The sequence below is a fragment of the Syngnathoides biaculeatus genome, chromosome 6, assembly GCF_019802595.1.
Source record: "Syngnathoides biaculeatus isolate LvHL_M chromosome 6, ASM1980259v1, whole genome shotgun sequence".
Classification (NCBI taxonomy): Eukaryota; Metazoa; Chordata; class Actinopteri; order Syngnathiformes; family Syngnathidae; genus Syngnathoides; species Syngnathoides biaculeatus.
This window is the reverse complement of record NC_084645.1, coordinates 12266505-12294341: the sequence shown is the minus strand read 5'-3', so window position 1 is coordinate 12294341 and position 27837 is coordinate 12266505. Positions and strand designations below refer to the sequence as shown.

Genomic DNA, 27837 nt, shown 5'->3' with positions numbered 1-27837 from the left:
AACTTAAATACAACATCCAATTACAGTCCCAATGTGAAACAGCAGTGAGCGGTGACAGGTGTTACCGGCCCGGGTAGTGGCCACGCCCCTCTTGGCCGTTGTCCAGCCTGGCTCATGACAACTTCTGCTTTAGTTCAACTTACATTTGACGTTAGACTACGACTGTCTTTGTTTTGTAGAGGCAACACGTTTGTTTTTATGTGTAAAATTAGGAAACGTTATGAAAAACTTCAGTCATTCTCAGCAATTTAGAAGTCTCTTCCGTGATTGTAATACAAGATCTAAATTGCAGCGGTTTCACTATTAAACTCAAACACATACAAAAAGACATAACACGGAGTGGAATTTTATAGAAAATCTAATTCAATGTAAAAGTGAAACTACATGGAATATAATGCAGAGCGGCTTGACTACAAAAAAATAGTAATTGAAAGGAAAATAGCATACATAAGTGGAAATGGAGAAGACCACACCAATCATCTTGAATCTGCTCTCACATTTAACCCATGAAAATTGTTTTAAAATCCTAAATTAATCTGAAATACTCCCAACATTGACCATTTTTCCAGAAGCGCAGGTGTGTGGACTCACGAGTGATGATGTCCCTGTGTGTACTCTTAATTCATTCCAAAAGTGTTCTATCTGGTTGAGGGATGGACAGGCCAGTCAAGTTTACCCACACCAAACTCTCATCCATGTCTTTATGGAACTTACTCTTACTTACTTACTAGAACAAAAAGGGACCATCCCCTAACTCAGGGGTCGGGAACCTTTTCGACTGAGAGTGCCATAAAGCCCAAATATTTTAAAATGTAATTTCAAAAGAGCCGTACAGTATTTTAAAAACTAAGTACAGGTGTATTTGTGCATTTATGTAAGACCAGCACTTTTAGAGTATAATAAGTTTGAATTATTTTAAATAACATTGTTACGCTGTTGATAACAATGATGACAGAAGTACTTCTTACATTAATGCAACTTCTGGTGCTACGCAGTTTTGCGGATGGCTTTATAGTCTGTTTCATACGTCGTTAGGTTAAGCTTCATGCAGGCATTGAAACTTCCATCCGTTAATCGTGAACATATTTCAATTTGATTTGTCATCACACTGGTACGACGGTGAACAGTTCTTGCCGACGAAGGCACTTCTTTTATTCGTTTGATTATCTCATCTTTATGCAAAGTTGGCAAAATGTTTATTGGCAACATTCAAGTACGAATGCTTTGGCATACTCCCCAACTGAGAATTTAGACACACAGCAGAACCCCGCCTCTCCACAAAAGCTGTCCATTCTTGTTGAAAACTTCGGTGGTACTCGTGTTTTTTTTCTTTGAGCCACCTTTGTCAAAAGTGTTTCCATTATTAATTGTTCCAACATGTTCGACTGTTATGCGCCTGTGGACATCAACTGCCACACTATGCTACGGCAACCCTACTATGTCAAACTGGTTCTACGTCATTTGCGTTACTTCCCACACTAAACTACGGCAACCCCACAAGGACAAACCTTCTCTGCGCATTTCCGTTGCCTGCACGATAGAAATCACATGTACAGTATGTCGTCATGAGGGCTCCCCGAGCCATATGCAACCACCAAAAAAAGTGAAGTATGGCTTGCGAGAGCCACAGGTTCCCGACCCCTCCCCTAACTGGTCCCATAAAGTTGGGAGAAATACATTTTCGATAAGCTCTTGGTATGCTGAAACCTGCAAAGTTCCTTTCACTGGAAGTAAGGAGCCAACATCTGGGCTCAAAGTTGACCAATTCCTGGTTCAGTATTGGCATTCGTAAGAAGTAGCATTCACCGTGTTGGAAGCTCCATCCATTCTGCACATCTGTTGCTGAACAATACTAGCCTCTCATACCTGAGTAGTATCTGTACCACTTGCATAATTGAGTGTGCAAATGTTTCAGATACTCCTCATTCGACATTGTCTCAAATTTAAAAAGGCCCAGCAGCGACTCCACTTTCTGAGAGTGCTCAGGTAGAACAATAAGGAAGCTAAGCTGCTTCAGATTATTGACTGATTGATTGATTATCGTGCGACTAGTCACTTTCACCCTCATCTATACATACATTCCTCGAAGTCTTGACGCCCTTTGCACAATGGTCTTTGGCATTCTGTCTAAATGCTAGAGGACTCGGCATCCTTTGCACAATTGTCCAAAAGAAAAAAGATGTTCCGACATTGCCAGATTACTAGCAACCCTTATTGATCCGTGACTGCTACTGCAATGACTTTGTCTCAAAAGTATTTTCTGTCAGTTGACTGTTTGGTTTCATACCCAACATGTTTATTGTACAGACATATTTGTCGTACTCGAGTGGCTCCAAGTACGGGGGAGAAATTTCTTGTGTTTTTGACATACTTTGCAAATAAAGATGATTCTGATGACCCATTAGGTTTTTGGGCTAAGAGAATGAGGTTACCACCCAGGATTTCACAGGACAAGGCTCCATTCATCTTTCTTTCGATGCGGAGAAGTCAACCAGTCCTCTTTGCAAAGAAACCACCCCCAAAGCATAAATGCTGGTGTGGATGGTGTTTCTGTGGTAATAGTCAGAATTCCTCTCCCTCCAAACTCAGCAATTAGCTCATTCCCAACGACTTTTTTTTTGTTGTTTTTAGTTTTAGTTGTTCTCTCAGTCTTACTTTGAATAATTCAGATGTTCATTGGGAAAGTTTGGACGGGCTTATGCATGTGCCTTCTTGAGCTGGGAGAACTTACAGGCTCTGCAGGCTCGAGATGATGAACAAGATCCTCTCATGTAGTTCTGGGCTGATGCCTAACCTTTCTCATGATCATTGAAATCCCATCTTGCCAAGATTGACCGTCATTTGCTTGTCTTCCATTTTCAAATTATTGCACCAATGGGTGTAGGTGCCCATTTTAGCCTTGTGCAGGTCTACAGTCTTGTCCCTGATGTTCTTAAAATGTTCTTTGGTCTTGCTCATGATGGAGAGGTTGGTATCTGATTGATTTATTGATTATGTGGCGATGTCTTTATAAAGGTAACAAGTTCCCAGCTATCATTGGACAGTAGGCAGGGTACACCCTGAACTGGTTGCCAGTCAATCGCAGAGCACATGGAGACAGACAACAGTCACACTCACAATCACACCTAAGGGTAATATAGAGTCTCCAACTAATGCACGTTTTTGGAATGTGGGAGAAAACCCATGAAGGCACAGGGAGAACATGCAAACTCCACACAGGCGGGACCAGGATTCGAACCATGAGGCGAACACTCTAACCAGTTTTTCTACTATTCCATCACTGCAAATTCATTTAAATTTTTTGTAAATGGGATTTTCTTTGAAATACACGCTCTCACACTCTTAACTTGAATGTGTCTTTAAAATTATAAACCACTTGTGTCTTTGTTAGTGGGTACATTGACAAAATCAGCAAGGGATCAAATCATTCTTTCCTCCACTGTATTTAATTTTGAAATTTTGCAAGGAAAGGTTACTAAATTTATTTCTACCTAATGAATTGTTGCAAATCAAATGATTCCAAATTAACCAGTATTGTCCTTGAATTAAATTGGCAACCACAAATTATGGTACACTGTAAATCGAATCGTTGCTAAAATGAATCATTAGCAGCCCTCGTTCCCATCCTGATTGTCACCACACGCACTGTATTTGAAATAGTGTGCCACAGCAAGCAATCCAACTGATTGGTTTTTCAAGTGATTGGCGGAGGTTTTGGTTCTTCTTTTGCAAATACACAAAGCTGTCAGAGGTTTGATCCGTCAACAGCCTGGTTTCACTTGGGCTTGGTTTCAGTTAGGACCCTATCAAGCTAACCATTTGTCAACAACTTGGTGTCTTTTGCCCGATTTTTGTAAAGATGTGAATTTTTTTAAATTCAATCTAAGGACCTTGTAATTTTACATCTTGGTATGCTATTTCAGTTATCCTCTGTGTTCAAGTAGAATTGCTTTTGCCCCCAACCAACCACTAAATCCTGGACATGAAAATCATAAAGTATTTCAGCAGTTTAACTGAAAATTGTGCCATGAAATTTCAAATATGAATCAACGTGAGCTGAATAGTACAGAATGCAGTATGACAGTTTGGTTTTGATGTTTAAAACTCTAAACGTTGATGATTTATTGTTCAAAGTTCAGCCAAAGGTGAAGGATGGTATCTCTTTGAACACTGTGAAACTGATAGAATTACTGTCATCTGTTTCTAAACACATGGTAGCATTTATACAAGTTCTTTAAAAATGACCCAGGGATTTGGATTTATTTATCTTTGTATTAGCATTTTTCAGCACTGGGTAATTTCCCTGTCATGTACAACATTCAGTGCAATTTCCTCAAAATGCTGATACTCTGTAGAAAACCTTTCTGCGCTTACCCCCTGCACAGTGTCACCCGGTTTACCGGAAAATGCAAACATGCTAGCTAAAATGCACACAATAAATCATGTCAGAACATTCTCTGAAAAGTATAACAGAGAGATTGTTATCCTTCCAAATGGAGAGTAATGCACACGCCGCGATACTTCATCATGGCCAGAATAGTTGCTTTTCAATGAAAATGGTCCATGTGAGTTTTACGTGTTCTCTTCAACAGCAATGCTTAAAATATGTGACATGCTGTGATGCAGCTGTCTTCAGTCCGCTGGCCTACAGGGAGAAAAAAAAGCCTGCAGGTGTGTTTGATGGAACCCCTGGCAGTGACTCACTCATGTCTGTTATCACGGTTTGCACGCAGACACCATCCACAGTCAGAGGAGCAGTCAAATACAAATTGCTAATTGTCAAAATGGCCTGCATACAAATGGGCCTGAAAAATGGCGTGCTGTAATACGTATGTCCTTGTTCTCAGTAAACAAACCATGAAACACTAGCTGTGTTGTAAATGTACTGTTCGTTTAATGTACAAAAACACCGCTGTGGCCGGCTATTGTTTTTTTGTTGAATTCTTTTTTCAGTGATGATTGTTTAGTGTTTGACAAAAAGTGTTGTTTTCATAACGTTTTCAAATTAAATCTTCAGGTCAGGTTTATTAATGGTGAAAGATGTTCAAATGACAAAATGTGAACATCATTTGTTTACAGGAATATATAATGATATAAAGGTAAATGATGTGAGGAAGGTGGAAGGAAGTACCAAGATACAAACCACTTGAGCACGGAGTGATCTTAACATCCCTCCACCAGTTTTCTATACCGCTTCTCTTTATTTTGGTCATGGACAAGCTGGAGCCCATTCCACCTGACATTGGTGAGATGTGGGATCCACCCTCGACTGGTCACCAATCAATCACATGGCACATAATGTACAATACACTCATATTGAATATGACAAGTTACTTCAATTTGGGGGGAATTTTCTAAGAATAAGCACTTCTAAAATTGTACAAATACATATAATGTAAAAAAAAGTACAAGACCTACTCTCCTGCCCACAGCGCTCTTCCATCCGTCCATTTTCCATACTGTGGGTGACATCCATGTTGGATCTTATCCCTGCTATCTTGGGGCGAGAGGTGGTGTACAACCTGAACTGGTTGCCAGCCCATTGCGGGGCACGTATTAACAAACAACCATTCACACCTTCACACTGGGTTATTTAGAGTCTTCAATTAACCTACCATGGATGTTTTTGGGATGTGAGAGGAAACCGAAGTACCCGGAGAAAACCCATGCAAGCACAGGGAGAACATGTAAACAGGTGAGGCCAGAATTGAACCCGGTCCTCAGAACTCTGAAGGCAGATGTGCTAAACTGTCTTGGTACTGTGCTCCCCCAACTAGGATTTTTACGATTGTTCAAAAAAAAAAAAAAAAAAATCATGCTGTGTATATGCTCCCTCTCAGTACAGATCATATCCGTAAAATGCCATTCTGCACAGCCACTGATTTCCTGTTTCTATTTTACACCAGGTTAATGCTTCTGTTCCTCTTTTGCTTGTCCCAGGCTGCCGAGCTTGCTCCTGCTCTGCAAGCCGACATGGAGGTCAAAGAGACCATCCAGGGAGAGAATGGCGAGGTGGTCCAAATCGTCACCCCCGTGGCTACCTGAGAGAGGCACCTGCTTTCTGGACTACTCAAACTTTTGGCCTTTACAGCACTACTGTGCTTCAGAGGTCCACACGTTCAAGGAAACTGACAGACATTAAGGCCAACAATTTAAGAAATTCCAAACATCAATCCGAAACGGTGTGAGCAAGCCATTTTTTTTCCGTTTTGTTTTGGATGTCCTTTACCAAGCAGATGTCCATAGCGAAACGAGCCATGATTCTTCTGCTGTTGATGTGGTGTATTCATCTAAAGAAGGAATCGCCCCGCCCTTGAATCCACACCGGGATTATTGTCTGTCAAGGGCGATTGCTGCTTATGCAGAGAAATGGCACATACACACTTGTTTACAATGGTGAAAAATACTAACATTATAGTCAATGATGTCAACGTTAATGTTCTCATCCAAATTGTGAACTTCTGGATTGAATTTAAAATTTGCTGAGAACAGCTACTTTCACAATGAGCTTGTTTTATCAGTTTTCACAAGTGAATCCATATTTTTTTTTCTCCCAGCTGCGAGCTCCTCCCTTCACTTGCCTCATCACGTTCCCATATTGTTCTGGTTTGTCATTTGATTTATCTATTTGTTGCTTGGTGGGGGGGTGAATGCTTTTGTTTTGAAAGACCGTGAAATACGGGAGCTGGTGCCAATATAAGTTGCTTGCAGCATACCGAGGAAAGCCTGAAGGTGTTAATCCCCATTTTTGGCTTTGAAAATATACATACATGTGAATAAACCATGTTTGTGGTTGTATGTGTGTTTTGACTTCGATTCATAACCAGAAATTAACGTGAGCAAAATGGCTTCTGTATGTTTCCATACTTACACCTACATTAACAAAAAATTCAAAGGAAGCTAGAAATTGTTCAGAGTATACATTTTTGATTAGGTTGCCTTTTTGGTACACATTTACCATGGCAACAAGACAGCCTGGCAGGTTTCTGAATACTCCTTCAATCCACTTATTACTCATGTGTGTTTTGGATTGGCTAAAAGATTCTCAAAAGATGAAAATCTTTCCAGCCAGTAAACAAAGAAGAGATAAGCAAGACATTGTGAAACAGTGTACGGCTTTGGGGAAGTTTCCCATGCTTGGTGTGATGTCATCGTGTATTTTGGAATGGGAGAAAGAAGCAGGCGACAAAGTGAACTTGATAAAACAACATCCAAGTCTGAAGTCTTGACTGCTTCCTCTGGTTTCCCCCTCAGTCTGTTGTTGCTGTCTGACCTCTACGCAGCCACTTCATCTTGTCCACCCCCCCATCCCACTCCCACCCCTCTTATATAACTGTGATGCTATGCAATTCTCACTCTCCTCTTTCTCATTGAGTGTTACACCCTGTTTACGCCTCTTTTAAAGTCTTTTGCTAAGCGGGTTGAGTTTGGAGGGGATAAGTCGGTCAGCTCATGGCTGTACAAACAATCCTGCCATTGCTCATTTCAAATAAACTCCTCCCAGTGATCTCTCTATTTGCACTCAGAGCAGGCTCTTCTCTTCACTTTTACAATCCTGGGTTCCATCCAGGTGTTGCTGTGGTTCTCTTAGCAACGGACCCTCTCTCAGAATGTCTCCAAGATAACCTGCTGGAAACAGAAACAAAGCACTTGATAGAAGAAAGCCATGTTTAAGAAGGAGTATCTGCACTGACACGTTGATAAACAAAGTAAAATGTTCTGCAATTTGTGTTTGGCAGATTACATTTCTATAGAACAATCCTTGGCGTTAGTATACAATTCAATGATACAAATGGCGTAAAACCTTTTTTTCAGGCATTTATTGTATGAGCAGCACAACTGTGTATTGTCCTCATTGCCAATCGTGAGTGCCGCCAAAAAAGCTTTTTCTATTGCTGTAATTGAGCTCAGTTTGGTGGGTTGGATGACCAAAAATCTTATCAGTAACGAGGAAGACAGTCCATGGCGTTTTGTTTTACAATGTTTTTTTTCCCTTCTGGAGCCTCTGTAGTGTGTAGATGGACCACCCACCGTTGGGAGTTGCTTTTACACCTCTACACAAAGCTGTCAGCAAACAAATGCTCAACTGTATAACATTTGTCACCCCAAATTATTGCTACAACAGAGAAAACTTCCTTTTCCCCGTTGCATTCTCTGTACTCCGTGGAAGCCCGTCTCTGTGTGGAAGAACACGAGAGCCCATGATGACTCCCTCGTCCAGTATCGATTACCTTTAACATCACAAACGTTCTTCTGGATCAAAGCATAATTAGTTTCCCATGCACTCTAAAATCTTTAGCAAGTTGTTGTAGCTGCAAAGGTGGACCAACTCCAATATTTATTACTTTTCAGTTCCATGCGTAGTCCCAATAGTTTTGTTCACAAACTATGTATTTTCCCTCTCAACTGCGATTTGATTTATTATCTGCATAAGCAGCACGCCATAGTTGCTGCTCACCTGCCATCAGAACCTCTGAAGGAAACATTATCGTGGGATTTATAAAGATCACTGGACACAACAATCCTAAACTGCTGACAGAGCCAGAATTCGACTGATTTATGCGGGGAGAGAGATTACACCAGGACGGCAGTGTTTAAATTGGACCTCGTCATGCAATCCCATCATTAAAAGTACTAAAACCAATACACGCAAGCGTAGCTTTCCAAGACATCTCTGTTCTCTCTCTTAGCTCTGTGGTTGCAAATGATCAGGATTCTGTTTGTGTGGCTGTATTTATTTATTAAACAACTGAATGTTGGAGCAATGTCTCAGCATGTCACATTCTTGCTCTACAGTATATTTTTGTTACATAAACAACACTATTCTTATGATGTTTAGGGTCAAAGTAGTGTAAATACCATTGATGATTCATTGTGCTATTATTGTCAGGCATATATTATATCCATCTAATTTCAAAGTGACTTATCCTCACTAGGGTCACGGGTATGCTGGAGGCTGTCCCAGTTGACTGCGGGCAAGAAGTGGGATGCACTCTGAAATGGTACGTTGAGACACAATCATTCAAACCTATGGACAACTAAGAGTCGTTAATTAACCTAATGTTTTGGGGATGTGGGAAAAAAACTGGAGTACTCAGAGAAAGAATAAACGGGCACAAGGAGAAGATGCAAACGCCATAAAGGGGAGGCCGGATTCTAACTGTGGTCCTGAGAACTCTGAGACAAATGTGCTAACCAGTTAACCTCTGTGCTCCCCACATAGATTTTATTCTCGATTTATTATTTTTAGCACATATACTGTACCTGCATAATTAGCCACCCACTGAAGTAAGGGGCAGTTTTCCAGTGGTCAGGCGAGAAAGGAAAGGATTTAGATGCCTTGCTCAAGAGCACCTTAGTCATGGTGTGTGTATAAGGAGAGGCATCTCATGGTTGTCTGAAAGCTGCCAAAATGCTACTGTATTTAAAGGAGGTACAGTAATGGTTTTTCCATCACATTCTGGCCAAGATTTAATACACTCTTTGGCTCTTGTTTCTGCTGTAAAGTTGAAACAACATTTTGGTTTATATGGGAAAGAATCAGTATTTCATTTATTACTCAGAGCACAAATGTAAATATGAAGTGATTTTATATTGCTTGTAACAATTTATTTGTATTTCAAGTATATTTTATTTGATAATCATGTGTTTAAGCAGTTTATAGAGGCAAACATATTCATCCATTTTCCCCACCACTTATCCTCACTAGGGTCGCAGGCGGTCTGGCTCTCGCCCAGAGTCTGCTGGAATAGGCTGTGGCACACCTGTGACCTTTGTGAGGCGAAGCGGTAATCAAAACGGATGGCCGGAAATTATTTTGAAATACACGCAAAAGGGGCTACAGTAGCCAAAGATTGTACAGTACTCAAGTAGGAGTACTATTACTTGGGAATAATATGACTTAAACAAAAGTAAAAAGCACTCCAAATATTTAGTTGCTCAGTGAAAAAAAATTCTCATGAATAATTGATGACTAACTTCAGATTGTTTTTTTAAATCAAAACTTGAATGTCAAATAAAATTAAAATAATATATGGGAGTCCACGCACATCTGCCACCATTTTAAAGTACCCAGAAACGAAAAACAGATGAATTGGGCTCTACAGAAACATTATTTGCTTTATTCACTTAAATGACTTAATGAAGACGCTGCTTGCTGGAAAGAATTATTTATAGTGTGTGTCTGTGTTTGGGTGTGTTTGTGTGCAAGCACATACACATGTGAGAGAGACATATTGCAAGCATGGCACATATCCGCAAGAAGCATGATTTCCATTGATTTATAACCATCAAATATGGCTAATGTTGCCAGATGCACTGCCAAAACAAAAGAAACACATGGAACAATTAATGCAAGGCTAAAAGGTGTATCGGCGTCTGTAAAACGCTTGCAGGAGTTTTTTTTCACCCCAAAATGAGTCATTTCGATTGTTCCAGTAAGGCTTTGTGTGAAGTCATGTGGCTGCCTTGTGCCATCTGATGGATTAATTGAAGTCAATTGACACTAGTGCTGGGTGGGACGGTAGAGTGACTGGTTAGAGCGTCTGCCTCACAGTTCTGAGAACCAGGGTTCAAATCCCAGCCCTGCCTGTGTGAAGTTTTGATGTTCTCCCTGTGCCTGGATTGGTTTTCTCTGGTCACTCTGGTTTCTACTGACATCCAAAAAACATGTACTCATCAGACACTCTAAATTGCCCCAAGGTGTGATTGTGAGTGCGACTGTTATCTGTCTCCATGTGCCTTGCGAATGGCTGGCAACCAGTTCAGGGTGTACCCCTCAACAAGTTCTTCCTCATGTTTGTGAGCACGTAGGGTGACAGCTGCAGCTGGCAACTAGGGTGGACTGAATGGGTTGCAACAATGGGAAAATTTAATTTTAAGAGCAATAAGAGTAATAGCCCATCAGCAACATGCAGTATTGGGGAAAAAAGACAACTATGTACCAATTCATTTTCGGAGCAGTGAACCTATCTCAAAATGTTGAAATACGAACTATGAGCTGAAAAGTGAACTGAACTATGAAGTAGTTCACATAGAAAATGAACTTTTCAACCACTGTACATGGTGCTCATAGTGTATAATGCAAGCCAGTTCACACTGTTTATAAGTACATCGTCAAATCTCACTACTGTCTGGAAATTGGTGCTGGGCGGCAGAGCAGCAGCCAGCAGGGCCGTTTAGCCTAGTGGTGAACAGCAGGAGATGTTCACCCCACTGCGTCCGGACTGTCAATGAATTGCGTGTTTGTGAAGCTAGCATTGGCAAATTTTACAATATACCCCCAAACCTGTGCAGTTCCTTGTATTTTCACTTATGGAAGCAGCATCTAATCACCAAAATGGCTAATTCTGTGATCAAGCCGTGATCGCCAACTCTCACTGGAGCATTTCACAGCTGAGTGTAAAGCGGCTGGGATGAGAATCAGCACCTCTAAATCAGAGACCAAGGTCCTCAGTTGGAAAAGGCTGGCGGGCCCTCTTCGGGTAGGGGATGAAATCCTACCTGAAGTGGAGAGGTTCAGGTGTCTCAGAGTCTTGTTCACGAGTGAGGGAAGAATGGAGCGGAGGATCGACAGACGGATTGGTGCAGCGTCTGCAGTGATGCGGATTTTGTATTGGTACATTGTGGTAAAGAGGGAGCTAAGTCAAAAGGCGAAGGTCTCAATTTACCAGTCAATCTACGTTCCTACCCTCACCTATGGGCACAAGCTGTGGGTCGTGACCGAAAGAACAAGATCCCGATACAAGCAGCCGAAATGAGTTTCCTCTGCAGGGTGTCCTGGCTCTCCCTTAGAGATATGCATTGAGAGGAACCAGATGAGGTGGCTCGGGCATCTGATTCAGATGATTCCTGGACATCTCCCTGGTGAGGTGTTCCGGGCATGTCCCACCGGAAAGAGACCCCGGGGATGACCAGGACATGCTAGAGATATTATGTCTCCCGGCTAGTTTGGGAATGCCTCATGATCCCTCTAGAAGAGCTGGAAGAAGTGGCTGGGGAAAGGGAAGTCTGGGTATCCATGCTGAAGCTACTTCCCCTGCAACCCAACCCAGAAAAGCAGACCTCACCAAACACATAGAGTATACTCACCACTCCCATGTCGACAACTCAGCTGAATGAGAATGCCGTGTATCATTAAGGGCTACTGCTGGCTTCCCTGTTCTAACACTGCAGTTCTTTTTAATGTTTGGCTTCACCATGATACTGCTTCTGTGTATTCTGTTGGTGGATTATTATTATTATTCTTTAAATTGGACCTACTACTACATAACATTTCAAGTGAAGACTGTACAATTAGGAAAGTATTTTACTTCTTTACTTGCTCCTTTGTAAATGTGTTTGCTGTCATCTTATCAGAGGTTGCAAAAGTATTCTAAGTCTGTAGTGAAGTAGAAGTATACTTTGTTTTTTCGTATGCTTTTTTTTCCCCACTAAACAGCAGGATTGGCTTACCTCATCTTTACCCTCCCAGGATTCCTGTTTTGAGCATTCTCTTCTTTCAGTTTGAAGGGGAGCAAACCTTGATTTAAATTATTTTGCAGTCATTTCTTTGGCCTTCTTCGTGGTACTTCTCTGCAGATACAAGTCCTTAAAAGGTTCATCGTCCTTTGTTCTTCCCACGTCTTCACCTTATCATTGATGTCATTAACCCACACCTCCATCCTAGTGCTCTGACTTTTCTCTATCCATCACTGTTACTCCTTCCATTTTTCTTAGGGTTACAACAGCAGCAGCCAAATGTGTTGTACAGTTTTGTTCTTTCTTTGCATTTTCTGGGCATTTTTCTATTTCCTGTGGCACTCATCAGTTCTCTCCACTTTGCCCATGGTACTATTTGCTCTTACACGTGTTACGGAGCCTCCTTTTACATCCACTCATTATTGTACTATACTTAAACATTGATGTACGTAAGACTTCAATTGTTATTATGCTTGAGGCCAATATTTTTTTATTTTTATTGAGGTACTTTTAGTAACTAAGTATTTTACACAATTTGATTGATTTGAAACTTAAGGTCTGTCCTTAGCATGGATGAATGGTTACGTCAGGAAGGGCTCCTGGCTTAAAACTTTGCCAAACAAATATGAGCGTTCATCCAAAGAATTCCATTCCGGATCAGTCGTAGCCCAGGTTAACAAAGTCTGCCACTGACGGAGTTAACCGGGTGGGCACCAGTGGAAATTCATCTACTGTGAGTCAAAGACAAAGGAGAGGTGGAAAGCGGATTCTTTGGAAGAAGGAGAAGAAGCAAACCCAGAGCAGAGACCTGTATATAGGGACTTTAAATGTTGGTATGATGACAGGAAAAACTTGGGAGTTGGTTGACATGATGATTAGAAGAAAGGTTGATATATTGTGCATCCAAGAGAGCAGGTGGAATAGCAGTATGGCTAGACATTTAGGAGCAGAGTTTGCATTATTTTACCATGGAGAAGAGGGGAATGTGGTTTTAAAGGAAGAGTTAGCTAAGAATGTCTTGGAGGTGAAAAGAGTATCAGATCAAGTGATGAGGCTGAAACTTGAAATTGAGGGTATGTATAATGTGATTAATGGCTATCCCCCAAAGGTAGGATGTGACATAGAGGTGAATGATAAACTGGGAGGAGTTAGACAAAGTAGTTCCAAGCATCTTGAACAGAGAGTTGTGATTCGTGGAGGTTGCAATGGACATGTTGGTGGAGGAAACAGGGGCGATGAAGACGTAATGGGTCCGATTTGCATTCTGGAAGGGAACGTAGAGGGACAGATGGTGGTAGACTTTGTTAAAAGGATGGAATTGGCTGGTGGGAACACTTCTTCCAGGAGAGGCAGGAACATAGTGCAACCTAGAAGAGCGAAGGTAGACACATGCAGGTAATTACATCTTGTGCAGACGATGTAATCTGAAGGAGGTTACTTACGTTTAGGTAGTGGTAGGGGAGAGTGTAGCTCAACAGCATAGGATGGTGGTGTGTTGGATGACACTGGTGGTGGTGAGGAAGATTAAGAAGACAAAGGCAGAGCAGAGAACCATGGGGTGGAAGGAAGCCTGTTCAACTTTTCAAGAAGGGGTGAGACAGCTTCTTGGTGGACAGGAGAGCTTTGGTGTATCTTCTTTTCGGAAAGGGGTGAAGGAGACTTAATGATGGAACCTCAAATTACAGGAAAACTCATACAAGAAAAGAGGTTAACACAGTTGAAGTGGGAGGACTGAGAGGACTGAAGAGAGGAGAAGGGAATGCAGGTTAGGGTGATTAAGGGTAGAGATGGAAATTGTTTGGCAGTAGTGCGCTGGATACATGGAAAGAATATTTTGAGGAGATGATGAATAAGGAAGTAAGAGTAGAAGAGGCAAGTATGATGGACCATAAATTGGCAATGACTAGTAATGCCTGGATCAGCTTACATTACAATTTTGGCCTTTCCTGATTGCACTACTTCAGCCATCAAATCTTGCCGTATCACGGGCAGACAGTGGCAACCCTGCACAAGATTTTTTCCGATAGAACCATATCTCGTCTTTTACGATTGCTTGCTTTTATCTTTTCAAAGAAAACACTGTTGAAGAGGCGGAACCACAAAACGTTCAAGTGGTCAGTGCAAATGAATACACCTGTTACCATGGCAATGACAACAACAATGGATCACATCAATGTGTGTGTGAGTGTGTGGTGGTGGGATAGGGGGAGGGTGCCGAAAGCCGGTGTTCTGTTGAATCATGCTATAAAGTCCAGGTGTCAAAGCCAAGGCCCAGGGGCCAGATCTGACCTGCCACATGATTATATGTTGCCTGTAAAGGCAAATCATGTGTGTCAACTTCCATGATTCTTGTTCAAATTTGTACCAAAATGTTGTCTATCCATCCATTTTCATAGCCGCTTATCCTCACAAGGGTCACGGAAGTGCCGTAGCCTATCTCAGTTAACTTCGTGCAAAAGGCGGACTACACCCTGAACTGGTCGTCAGTCAAATTGTCATATATCATAAATGATAATGCTGGGCAAATATTAGGGCTAAAATCCAATAGTCTTACCTAGGCATAAGGGTGACATTAGAAAGGCACTAAAGAGGATGCAAATTGAAATTCAGTTGGTCCTGAGGACATACCTGGGGAGGTATGGAAGCGCATAGGTGAGGTAGCTAAGGAGTTTTTGGTCAGCTTGTTCAACAGTTCTAGGATGGGACAAGATGCCTGAGGAATGGAAAAAAAGTGTGCTGGTGCCAACTTTGAATAATACAGGTGATGTGCAGAGCTCTGGGAACTAGAGAAGAATAAAGTTGATGAGCCACACAATCAAGTTATAGGAAAGAATAGTGAAGGCTAGACTCAGAACAGAATTATTTGCAAGCAACAGTATGGTTTCATGCCTAGAAAGAGTACCACAGATGCATTATTTGCCTTGAGGATGGTAGTGGAAAGTACAGAGAAGGTCAGAAGAAGCTAAATTGTGTCTTTGTGGATCTCGTGAAAGTCTATGACAGAGTACCCCGAGAGCAACTGCTGCCCTTGGGTTGAATACTTCAAAACTTTAATTTTGACTACAATAGCTATGCAGATAACACAGTTATATTTAGCAGTGTCTCCAAATGACTACAGTTCAATTGAGGTATTGTGCCACTGTCTAAATCAGGTAAATAACTGGATGAGCCAAAGTTTTCTTCAACTAAATCACAACAAAACTGAGACAATTGTTTTTGGCAATAAAGAAAAAAAATTACTGTTAGTAAACACCTGGACTCCCTATCTTTAAAGTGCCACTGTCATGAAATGCATGATTTTTAGTATGTTATTAATGAAAAAAAAAAACGGCAGCTGACATGGACCCATGCTTTTTTTTCACCACAAAACATGTTTTTGACGTATACAGCTTTTTGTAACTCCCGCCATGAAAATCCTCTCGAGGGATTTGTTTTCGAGAAGAAGCAGGAAGGGACGTAAAGGACAGACCCACCCTCAAGTGGACTCGTTTGTTTCCATTAGTTTTACCTCCAGGAAGGTAGCTCGTTCTTCCTTCGTGTTAGCCAAAATGCCGGCTCGTTGCATTGCTAGACATTGCTTGAACACTCGGGAGGATGGATTTGCCCTTCATAAGTTTGCAAGAGAGCCGATTTGTTGTGAAAAATGGATTGCACGGGTGCAGAGGATGAGAGCTTCGTGGGTTCCAAAAGACAGGTAGATGTGTATACAGCTACTAATAAAATTAATAGTTTGGGGCGAACCACGTAATCCGTCTCTCATAATGTAACAAAAGATCCACGTACGAAATGTGTTGATGTGCGCGTCGGACAGCGTCGGGCTGCTGCATCGCTTTGCCAGCGAAGTGCACGGGCTCCCGGACAGTGGTGGCTCTGAAGAACGCTGCCACAATGCAGCACTCAGCTGCGTGCGACAACAACGAAGTAAAGCGCCTCGGCTCAACAGTGTTGTTCATCGCGGACTGTGGCGGTTATGAACAACCCCCTAAAGCAGCACGGCTCGGCTCTGCCTCACTCAGCCGCGTTCAGCGACAAGGCAGTATAGCGCCCCGGTTCGCTCCATGATAAGCCACCTCGGCCCTGAAAATGAGCCACACCGGCCGGCTCCGATGAGCCGTGATGGCTCATCTCTGCAGCAGAAGTGGATCGGACGGGGGGCGGTTTGGTCGTGATCGCATATCATCTGAATATGGCTCGAAACAATAGTGTAATATTGCCCCGGTAACTTCACTCGGTTGTGTGGTGTTCTCCTTTTCGAAAAGAGCTTCCGTGTCAGAAGAGGCGTGTTCGTCTCCCATAGTTAGGGTGCACCACATGTTTTCATTGGCGAATGTCCGGGTGACGTCACAGACAGAGGATGCAGCCAATATGGCGCCCACTTGGATGTCGTAGAATGACACTTCTGCAACTTCGCGCATGGATGACGCGGTCTCCGCTCACATTTATTTTTTCGTATAGACATTGAAGTGAATAAAGTCATATGTATTTTTAGGGATGACACTTGGCCTTTAAAAGCCAAAGACCAAGTCTGAAACCTTGGTGTTCTGAGTGATTCCGACCTCATGTCAAATCAATCACAAAAACTCCCTTCTACCATATGAAGAACATATCTAGAGTGAAATCTTGTATGTGTCAAGCAGACCAGGAAAAGCTCATCCATGCTTTTATCTCAAGTAGACTTGACTACTCTAATGGTCTTCTAACTGGACTCCCAAAAAAAAGTATTGAACAGCTGCAGCTCATTCAGAATGCTGCAGCTTGCGTTCTGACCAAAACCAAGCGGTCAGAGCATATACTGTAACTACAATCCTAAAGTCCTTGCACTGGGTTCCAGTCAGTTTTAGAATAGATTTTAAAGTTCTGCTCCTGGTCTATAAATCACTAAACGATTTAGGTCCTGAATACATGAAAGAAATGGTTACGGAATACAAACCCGGTAGAGTTCTGAGCTCTACTTACTCAGGTCTAATGATGGAATGCAGAGTACAAAGCAAACATGGTGAAGCAGCATTTAGCTATTACGCTGCACACAAATGGAATAAATTGCCAACAGAGGTGAGGTCAGTCCCAAGTGTGAATGTTTTTAAATCCAGGTTGAAAACTCTTCTTTTTTCTCATGCTTTTTAGAATATATTCGCTTTTTGATCATATTACTTGCAATGTATGAAGTTTTAACTTTGTTTTTTTTAATGCGCTATACAAATGAATTTGATTTGCTTTGCTTTGCTTGCACTGAAAACATGGCAGCAAACAGCAAAGAACCATTTCACGAAAGAAGCATAATTTCCAAAGGTTAAAAAAAAGAAAAACAAATTCAAACAACACAATTATTTTTGTGGATCTTAAGAATAATTTTGCCCCCCTAAAATAGGCCTAACATTGCCACTGGTTTTCACTAACACAACAACTCCAGTATTTGTAATGATGCAATGGATAATCTCGTATTTAATTTGTTTTTATTTGCTTATATGCTAGTCATAAAAATTTGTTTTAACTGGAGGCATGCAGACCTCACTACTGGTATATGAGGCATTTTCAAGAAGGGTATCCGGCATAAAAACTGTGCCAAACAAATATGAGTGTTCATCTGAGATGAAACCCTGTGGTGACCCCTAACGGGACAAGCCGAAAGAAATACATACAAACTACAGTTTACAAATTGATTTCAATGACATTTACAAGTCTCAGGAAAATGCCATGCTCCAGAATTTACAACCAGCCTCAGACTTCAGTTTCTGTTTGAAGATTACACCTGGAAATTTAGGTTCCACAAGGTGGGTCTGTCAAAGATCTTGTCGGGGGATAGTTGTGCAGATGAAAGGTTTGCAAACCTAGTTACATTAAAAAATAAAAAATGAAAAAAATCAGCATGAACGGGGAAATGTAACCCTGAGGTTTTGATGAATATTTATCCCAAAGGAAATATTTTTGTCAATTTATTGATCTTAGTTTGACAAATGTTTAAAATGTTTGATGAAAGTTTGTGTTTAAAAAGCTGCTTTCTTAAAGTTTTAAATAATGTTACCGTCAGCGATGGGTACTAATGTGCTACATTATCTTTAAAGGTCCTTGAATAAGTTTTTGGAAAGGTTGAACTTGCCAATGTAGCTTTAATGCAACATGCTTTTTCCTCGTGCTTGAGTATTCATATTAAGAGAAAGCATTGTGCTTGTTAGTGCTGATTAAATTTTGCCCATTTTCACATGCACAAAGAAATCTTACATTACGAACCCTAGTTTGCTCCCTGTGGGCCTGGCAGCACTTTGCACAGCAATAGCCACCCACTGTTGTGGTTTTGGCCGAATGGGTAAATGTCGGCCTCTATAAAGCACTTTGGGCACACGAGAGTGAATAGAAATTGGGAATATTTTCTTCTTCATACGTGGCCTTTTGTTGGCTGGCAACCAAACCAAGATGTGCTCCGCCTCTCACCCAAAGTCGACTGGGATGGGCTCCAGCACCTCTGCACCCCAATCAGGATAAACGGGATACATAATGGATGGATATTGTGGTGTGAGCAGCCAATTCTCATTTCTTTATTTACGGCTCCTCTCTCCTCCCATCTTTGTTTACGTTGGTGCTTCTCATCAGAAATCCCATTGAGGAGAAGCTTTGACAGAACCTTACATACAGCAGTGAGAGAGAGGCGGGACAAACACTTGGAAATCATTTCAGGGAGATGACTATTAAATATGACATCCCGTCACAAATCAATCGTCTCTGTATTTGCATTATTACCGTCCCAATATGCCCACTTTGCTTTTTTTCTAGTGAAATTAAAATAAAATCAAATATAATCAACACTTGCTCTCCACAATACCTGGAAATAAGTCCACGAGGCTTTTAGGACAAAAGGAGTAATGTAACGTATCACTTTTGAACGATAGGAATGAAAAGTCATCTGACAAATAAATATTGTGTACTAAAAAAGAAACCCATGTGTCCTGGCCCCCTGGCCGTGATTGGGTGATGTTACACAAAACACTAGCAGTTTGAGGTTTCTTTTTTTTTGGAATAAACAGTACAATTAATTCAAATTAAAACAGAGGCGATCCATTTAGCTGACGACCCGGCGAGGCCGGTAATGTGACATCCAAGATGGCTTTCCAAGCATGCAGCCCTCCATGTATTGGACACAGACCACTGCAGTATTTCATATCTTAATCTTTCATTTGTAGTAGAGAGCTGCCCAATTGATTCGTTCTTGTGAACTTTTGTGGCTTCCCTGAGTGAAATAATTTGCTCAAGTATCTATGATGGTCTGCAAGAAGCTGTGGGATGTTCCCGAAGTTATTGACCATTCAGTCACACTTCCAAATACGGATCCGGGTCCAGAAAGAGATGGTCTTTGAAAAGAGCATTTAATTTTTTCTTTTTTTTAAATTTCAGTACATATTTTGAATATGACAACAACAACAACAAAAAAAAGTTTTGCTCTTGTTGTTTTTAACTGCAAACTCTCCCCGTGAGTAAAATAATATTTGTCCTAAGCACTGCTTGCTACTTCAGGTTTGCTGTCCGATTATTCTCATCAAAACCGTTCAATGACCTCGTGTTTACACCAGCATATTGCCCATGTATACAAACTGCATGGGATGCCACGAGCGCAGCTGTTGCACGACATCCCGTCTCACAGGATCACGTGTTGTTTGAAAGCAGAGCGCGCGCTCAAGAGTCCCAATTTCCTATCCGTGTCACCATGGGACCAGCAAGCAGGAAGGAACACTTTGACGCCTCGTTGGTGTTTATGTGAAACTTTCGAAAGACGACTGATAATCCCATCTGAAGGGAATTTCTTGGAATGAAGTGGAGAGAAGTGAGAGGGGAGGTCCTCTGGAGTTTTAGGGAGCAGATGTGCGAGAAGTGAGAGGAGGGGTACAAACACAAGCAGAAACATACACACCGTTCAAGCTGGCAGCACAAGACCTTCGAGTGGACGGCGTAATTTTAGCGACCAACGTAAGTAAACAATGACGAGAAAGGGAAAGACGATGTGCTTGCTTGTGTGAATTGCAACCGTGTGTGTTTGTGTGTGCGCGTGAGACGCCGCTGGAGAGGATGAAGGGATGAAATTTCGGCATGATGACGTCGTGCATAACAAGCACACAGATGCTCCATATCTGCCTCCTCGCAGTTGTTTAGTTTTCTTTTGAAACCTCTCAGTGTACTCAAGTCCAAAATAGTGTTGTTTTTGCAGTTTATACAAATGCAACTCACAGCTCTCTGTGTTCGATGTACCTAACGTCATTCTTGAATGAATGAGCCTTCATTTGGTACACCTGCACCGCAATGACGGCAGTTTATATATATATATATATATATATATATATATATATATGCCTTTATTGAAAGAAATTTATGTATTTATTCAATATTGCTAATATCCATGTTCTAGTACCCTCTTTGTCCTCACTAGTAAGACAATAAATTCATTTGTCAACTCCTACTACTAAACTACTGGGCAGCACTGGTAACATAACTTGGCCCAAATAAAACTCTTCGATTTCACTAACAGCACCAAAAAATCCACTTGTAATTTTAAAACTACTCGCCTTTCAAAGTTGTCTGACCCGTGTGCAGATATGTAGGGTGTGGAGAAGCGCGACTAGGAAGACGGTAACTCTTTTTGTGCACTGAATTATCATATTGAGCAAAAGAATATTCAAATGGCTTCCCATTTTAATATAGATACTGATCAGTTTTGATATCTAACCGATTACCAAATCTTACGTTAAGAGTAAGATTAATTTTGTAGTTGATACTGGGAAGTGTTGGTCAACGGAAGACATTATAGCAGCTGACCAATCCAAATTGTTTTTGTCACAGCTTTTAGATTGTATTAATATTGAGTTTGCCTGTTTTTAATTTCTTGAATGACACAGCATTCAGAATTATGACTGGAAATTCTATGCTATGTGATCTAACCATCCTTTGATCCATCTTTTGTGGCCAGGAGCATACAGCAGCTAACTTTGGGCGAGAGGAGGCGCACACCTAGGACTGGTCACCAGGCAATCAAAGGGCACACATATAAAAAAGTAAAATATTCACAAATATGGACAGTTCAGATAAGGTTCATCAACATGGTTTGCACCGGGTAGGCCCCAAGGTCAATATGAGTAGTCCGTGGGCCCTGTTTTAAATATAGCACAGTAGTGTATTAAATTCATTTTTTAAAAAGTGTGTATCTAACGATATCTGCATTAATTAGTATCCAAGAAGTACTATCCACAGCTCTTCATTTGAAGAGGTTGATTTAAATTCTTCAAGGAAACTAACATGAATGTTTTTAGAAAGCGGGAGTACCTGTGAAAACCCACACAAGCTTGCGGAGAACATGCAAAATCCAGACTTGGAGACAGCAAGATTTGAACCACCAACCTCTGAAATGAAAGAGAGATGTGCTAAACAGTCATTTGCCATCATAGCTCGCAAAGAATACTTAAAATATGTTATTAAGAATCCTCCATTTAGGATGGTGAATATTTTTTAAGGTTTAGATGTGATGAACTAGTTTGCGTATAACTAAGACGTCATATGGTAAGAAAAAGGCCTACTACTAAATGATTTTCATTTGATTGTTTTATATAGATGGCCTAGAAGTGAAGTCTTTTTTGATAATTATTGACTGTAAGTGTGCAGCGTATTCCAATTTGCATCGAAATGCGGACCATCTTCTCGCCGTAAGACTGGAATTCAACTGTAAACTGAGGTCCCCTTTTTTGTCAGATCACGTCTATGTTGCAACAAATGGGATTTAATTTAAGTGTTTCTAGGTGGCCATAAATATAACATCTTTTTCACATAAAATCTCCTCACCAGATGTATTTGTCCAATAGGAAGGTAATATGTTCGGAAAGGGAGTGTTTTGCACTTTATCATTGAATACTCCTCGGACTGTTGGGTCGTACTGGGAGTCACTGAGATCGAGTGAGAACAGTGACGGTCGAATAGAAGCTGCAAGAAAGTTGTTACGATCAACTTTGGCATGAAGTGAGTCTGTGCATACATGTGTGATTCCTGTGAAGACTGCATGCATTTGTTGAGTAATAATGAATAGCAGGCTCCATTAGCGGCTTTTCTTTTTCTTTTTTTTGCATTAACCTGGTTGTAAATACTTGACAGTACCTGAGACATTTGTCTTTTGCCTCAGCTATTTCTGCCTCCTTATTGAGGAATGTTACTTGGCAAACGTCAGGTTGCATATCACAGAAAAATCCAGATCCTTAACATAAGTGTAAATATGCATCTGCGTAAGGATAACCTCAGACATGCATTATTCCATCTTACTAGACACTCCCCATCAGACGTACAAGTGTCTATATCCTACAAAGTCATTTTGTTCACACTCTTTTGAGTTTGAACAAGCCAGAATGGCCCTTTTGTTTTCAGAGACATTAGGGACTGAGCAAGATCATCTAGTTTGGACTGAGTCCATGTCTAATTCCATGGGAGAACGACTGCCTGTTTGTTAACGCCAGAAAGCTCTTATGTGCTCCACTTTGACTTTCACTGAGGAGAAGTAGAAAGAGCTCCGAGAAAGGCTGTGCTTCATTTAAATGCTTGTTTTTGTTGCCACTATAAATATGATTATGCCAGATGTGGCATGCAGTATAAGAGTTTGCGAGGAGTTATAAATGGCTGGTCCAGAAGTACATTTTCCTCTGGTCCAATTGCACCAAACTTTGGACAACTGCGACTCTGCGGCTTTTCTGGTTGTTAATCACAACAGTCTGACACTGCATCCCACCATGTTGGTTTACATTCAACCAATCAGGATTTACCAGTGTCACTGTGTGCATGTGTGAAGCCGACTACTTCGTGTTGATTTATATTGTTGTGAGTATGTGCGAGTGGAGATACATGCAAGATTTATAATGTTTTTGACTGTTTATGGGACTTCACAAAGTGAACTCCTCGGCGTCCGTGATATTCACTGCCGAGCCCCCTTTTCTTATTGTGGGGTTGTGTCCTTGTGTTCCGAGCACAGCATCTGAGGCCAAGCCCAGTCTGTACAAGACATTCTGCCACCAGAGTCACGAGAGAGCACGAAACAGAAAAGCCTTGTTCGGTCTCTGGCTTGAGAAGTTGGACATATTTCAGCTGTGCAGATGATTATTTCACAGGACTGTTCACATTCAGGGTAGATGCAGAGAGATGTACTTCAGAGTTAGCATGAGAAACAGCCTTGATACTGATATCCAATTCGCATGAGGAGATCATAGTCGATAAAGAGAGTTGTAAAATTTGGTGGGGAATGTGCCATGAAAAAGTATCGGCCGCCTTCTCAAATATGTATATTTTTGCGTAGTTTTCCCAGTTTAATGTTTAAGATCATTAAACGAATTTAAATATTAGAAAAACAAAACCCAAGGGAACTTCAATGCTGTTTTTAAATAGTTTTTAATTTATTCAGCAAAAAAACTCATTCATAGTTATCATGTCCTTGGTGAAAGAGTCTTCTTCTTCTTTTCCTTTCGGCTTGTCCCGTTAGGGGTCGCCACAGCGTGTCATCTTTTGCCATCTTAGCCTATCTCCTGCATCTTCCTCTCGAACCCCAACTGCCCTCATGTCTTCCCTCACCACATCCATAAACCTTCTCTTTGGTCTTCCTCTCGCCCTTTTGCCTGGGAGCTCCATCCTCAGCATCCTTCTACCAATATACTCACTCTCTCGCCTCTGAACATGTCCAAACCATCGAAGTCTGCTCTCTCGAATCTTGTCTCCAAAACATCCAGCTTTGGCTGTCCCTCTAATGAGCTCATTTCTAATCCTATCCAACCTGGTCACTCCGAGCGAGAACCTCAACATCTTCATTTCTGCCACCTCCAGTTCAGCTTCCTGTTGTTTCTTCAGTGCCACCGTCTCTAATCCGTACATCATGGCCGGCCTCACCACTGTTTTGTAAACTTTGCCCTTCATCCTAGCAGACACTCTTCTGTCACATAACACACCAGACACCTTTCGCCAGCTGTTCCAACCTGCTTGGACCCGTTTCTTCACTTCCTGACGACACTCTCCATTGCTCTGTATTGTTGACCCCAAGTATTTGAAGTCGTCCACCCTCGCTATCTCTTCTCCCTGTAGCCTCACTCTTCCCCCTCTACTTTTCTCATTCACGCACATATATTCTGTTTTACTTCGGCTAATCTTCATTCCTCTCCTTTCCAGTGCATGTCTCCATCTTTCCAATTGTTCCTCTGCGTGCTCCCTGCTTTCACTGCATATGACAATATCATCTGCGAACATCATGGTCCAAGGGGATTCCAGTCTAACCTCATCTGTCAGCCTATCCATTACCACTGCAAACAGGAAGGGGCTCAGAGCTGATCCCTGATGCAGTCCCACCTCCACCTTAAATTCCTCTGTCACACCTAAGGCACACCTCACCATTGTTCTGCTGCCATCATACATGTCCTGTACTATTTTAACATACTTCTCTGCCACACCAGACTTACGCATGCAGTACCACAGTTCCTCTCTTGGTACTCTGTCATAGGCTTTCTCTAGATCCACAAAGACACAATGTAGCTCCTTCTGACCTTCTCTGTACTTTTCCACGAGCATCCTCAAGGCAAATAATGCATCTGTGGTACTCTTTCTAGGCATGAAACCATACTGTTGCTCGCAGATACTTACTTCTGTCCTGAGTCTAGCCTCCACTACTCTTTCCCATAACTTCATTGTGTGGCTCATCAACTTTATTCCTCTATAGTTCCCACAGCTCTGAACATCCCCTTTGTTCTTAAAAATGGGAACTAGAACACTTTTCCTTCATTCTTCAGGCATCTTTTCGCCCGCTAGTATTCTGTTGAATAAGTTGGTCAAAAACTCCACAGCCATCTCTCCAAATTGCTTCCATACCTCTACCGGTATGTCATCAGGACCAACTGCCTTTCCATTTTTCATCCTTTGTAGTGCCTTTCTGACTTCCCCCTTAGTAATCATTTCCACTTCCTGGTCCTTCACTCTTGCCTCTTGAACTCTTCCTTCTCTCTCATTTTCTTCATTCATCAACTTCTCAAAGTATTCTTTCCATCTATTTAGTACACTACCGGCACCAGTCAACACATTTCCATCTCTATCCTTAATCACCCTTACCTGCTGCACATCCTTCCCATCTCTATCCCTCTGTCTGGCCAACCTGTAGAGATCCTTTTCTCCTTCTTTCGTGTCCAACCTGGTGTACATGTCTTCATATGCCTCTTGTTTAGCCTTTGCCACCTCTACCTTTGCCCTACGTCGCATCTCGATGTACTCCTTTCGCCTCTCCTCAGTCCTCTCAGTATCCCACTTCTTCTTCGCTAATCTCTTTCCTTGTATGACTCCCTGTATTTTGGGGTTCCACCACCAAGTCTCCTTCTCCCCTTTCCTACCAGATGACACACCAAGTACTCTCCTGCCTGTCTCTCTGATCACCTTGGCTGTCGTCGTCCAGTCTTCCGGGAGCTTCGGTTGTCCATCGAGAGCCTGTCTCACCTCTTTCCGGAAGGCTCCACGACATTCTTCCTTTCTCAGCTTCCACCACATGGTTCTCTGCTCTACCTTTGTCTTCTTAATCTTCCTACCCACCACCAGAATCATCCTACATACTACCATCCTATGCTGTCGAGCTACACTGTCCCCTACCACTACTTTACAGTCAGTAACCTCCTTCAGATTACATCGTCTGCACAAAATATAATCTACCTGCGTGGTTCTACCTCCGCTCTTGTAGGTCACTATATGTTCCTCCCTCTTCTGGAAATAAGTGTTCACTACAGCCATCTCCATCCTTTTTGCAAAGTCCACCACCATCTGCCCTTCAAAGTTCCTTTCCTGGATGCCGTACTTACCCATCACTTCTTCATCGCCCCTGTTTCCTTTACCAATATGTCCATTACAATCTGCACCAATCACAACTCTCTCGCTGTCTGGGATGCTCAGAACTACTTCATCTAGTTCCTTCCAGAATTTCTCTTTCAACTCTAGGTCACATCCTACCTGTGGTGCATAGCCGCTAACCACATTATACATAACACCCTCAATTTCAAATTTTAGTCTCATCACTCGATCTGATACTCTTTTTACCTCCAAGACATTCTTAGCCAGCTCTTCCTTTAAAATAACCCCTACTCCATTTCTCTTCCCATCTACTCCGTGGTAGAATAATTTAAACCCTGCTCCCAAACTTCTAGCCTTACTACCTTTCCACCTGCTCTCTTGGATGCACAGAATATCAACCTTTCTCTTAATCATCATGTCAACCAACTCCTGTGCTTTTCCTGTCATAGTCCCAACATTCAAAGTCCCTACACTCAGTTGTAGGCTCTGTGCATTCCTCTTTTTCTTCTGACGCTGGATCCGGTTTCCTCCTCTTCTTTGTCTTCGACCTTGGTGAAAGAGTAATGGCCCCTTAAACCTACTAACTGGTTGGGCAATCCTCAGCAGGTAACAACTGAAATCAAGCGCTTTCCATAGCTGGCAATAAGTCTTTCACATCAGTGGAGACATTTTGGCCTACTCTTCCCAGGAGATTGGTTTGAATTGAGCAGAAATGGACGTTTTCGCAGATGCAACTTGCCACTGGATTTCAGTCTGATTCAACTCTGGACTTTGACTAGTTCACCAACAAACCTTAATTTTGTTTTTAAGCCATTCAGAGGTTCACTTGCAGTTGTGTTTTGGATCGGTATCCTACTGCAGAACCCAGGTGCGCTTCAGCTTCAGATCATAAACTGATGGATGAACATTCTCCTTCAGGATTTTCTGTTAAAGAGCAGAATTCATGGTTCCATCAATCACAGCAAGTTGTCCAGGTCCTGAGAGAGCTAAGCATCCCTGGAGCATCACACTACAACATGTTTGAGTGTTGTTATGATGTTCTTTTTCTGAAATGCTATGCTACGGTTACACCAGATGTAAAGAGATGCACAACCTCCAAAAAGCTCAAGTTTCATCTCGACATTCCATATATTGCTCTCCAAAGACTTGGGAATCATTTAGCTTCCAGGTTTTTTTTTCAAAATACGAGCCTTTATGTTCTTTTTGGTCAGCATTGGTTTTGGTTATGGAACTCTGCCATAGTTGCCATTTTTGTCTCTTCCTTATTTATAATCTTTGTAGGATGGCTACTTTGGGAGGGTTGACCACTTCCATGTTCTCACCATGTGAGAGACATGTGGTTCACTGGAATACTCAAGCTTTTGAAATGGCTCTTGTAACCCTTTCTAGGCTCATAGAGGTCATTAGCTTTATTTCTTGACCTTTTCTGTTGATCCTGTTTGTGGTTTCTTGGCTTAGGTCTAATCAATGAAAATTAAACAGAACTCTCGCCCCAATGGGGAAATATACTTTTATAGTCTCATAATATTATGTACATTGAATATCTCTCATTTTGAT

The 27837-nt window shown here is 41.7% G+C and overlaps 2 protein-coding genes across 6 annotated transcripts in view; both read left to right on the top strand.

Moving 5' to 3' along the window:
• banp (BTG3 associated nuclear protein) overlaps nt 1–6798 on the top strand; it is a 75521-nt gene extending 68723 nt beyond the window's left edge. For all 3 annotated transcript variants that reach the window (XM_061822034.1, XM_061822035.1, XM_061822036.1), the window contains exon 13: nt 5941–6798. In XM_061822034.1, the coding sequence (XP_061678018.1) occupies nt 5941–6045 (105 nt within the window). In that variant the 3' untranslated portion in view covers nt 6046–6798. The remainder of the gene's footprint in view (nt 1–5940) is intronic.
• A 13347-nt stretch (nt 6799–20145) lies between these two features.
• The window catches only part of LOC133501889 (zinc finger protein 469), a 256716-nt gene continuing 249024 nt past the window's right edge, over nt 20146–27837 (top strand). For all 3 annotated transcript variants that reach the window (XR_009795306.1, XR_009795305.1, XM_061822033.1), the window contains exon 1: nt 20146–20415. The gene's annotated coding sequence lies outside the window, so the exon portion shown is untranslated. The remainder of the gene's footprint in view (nt 20416–27837) is intronic.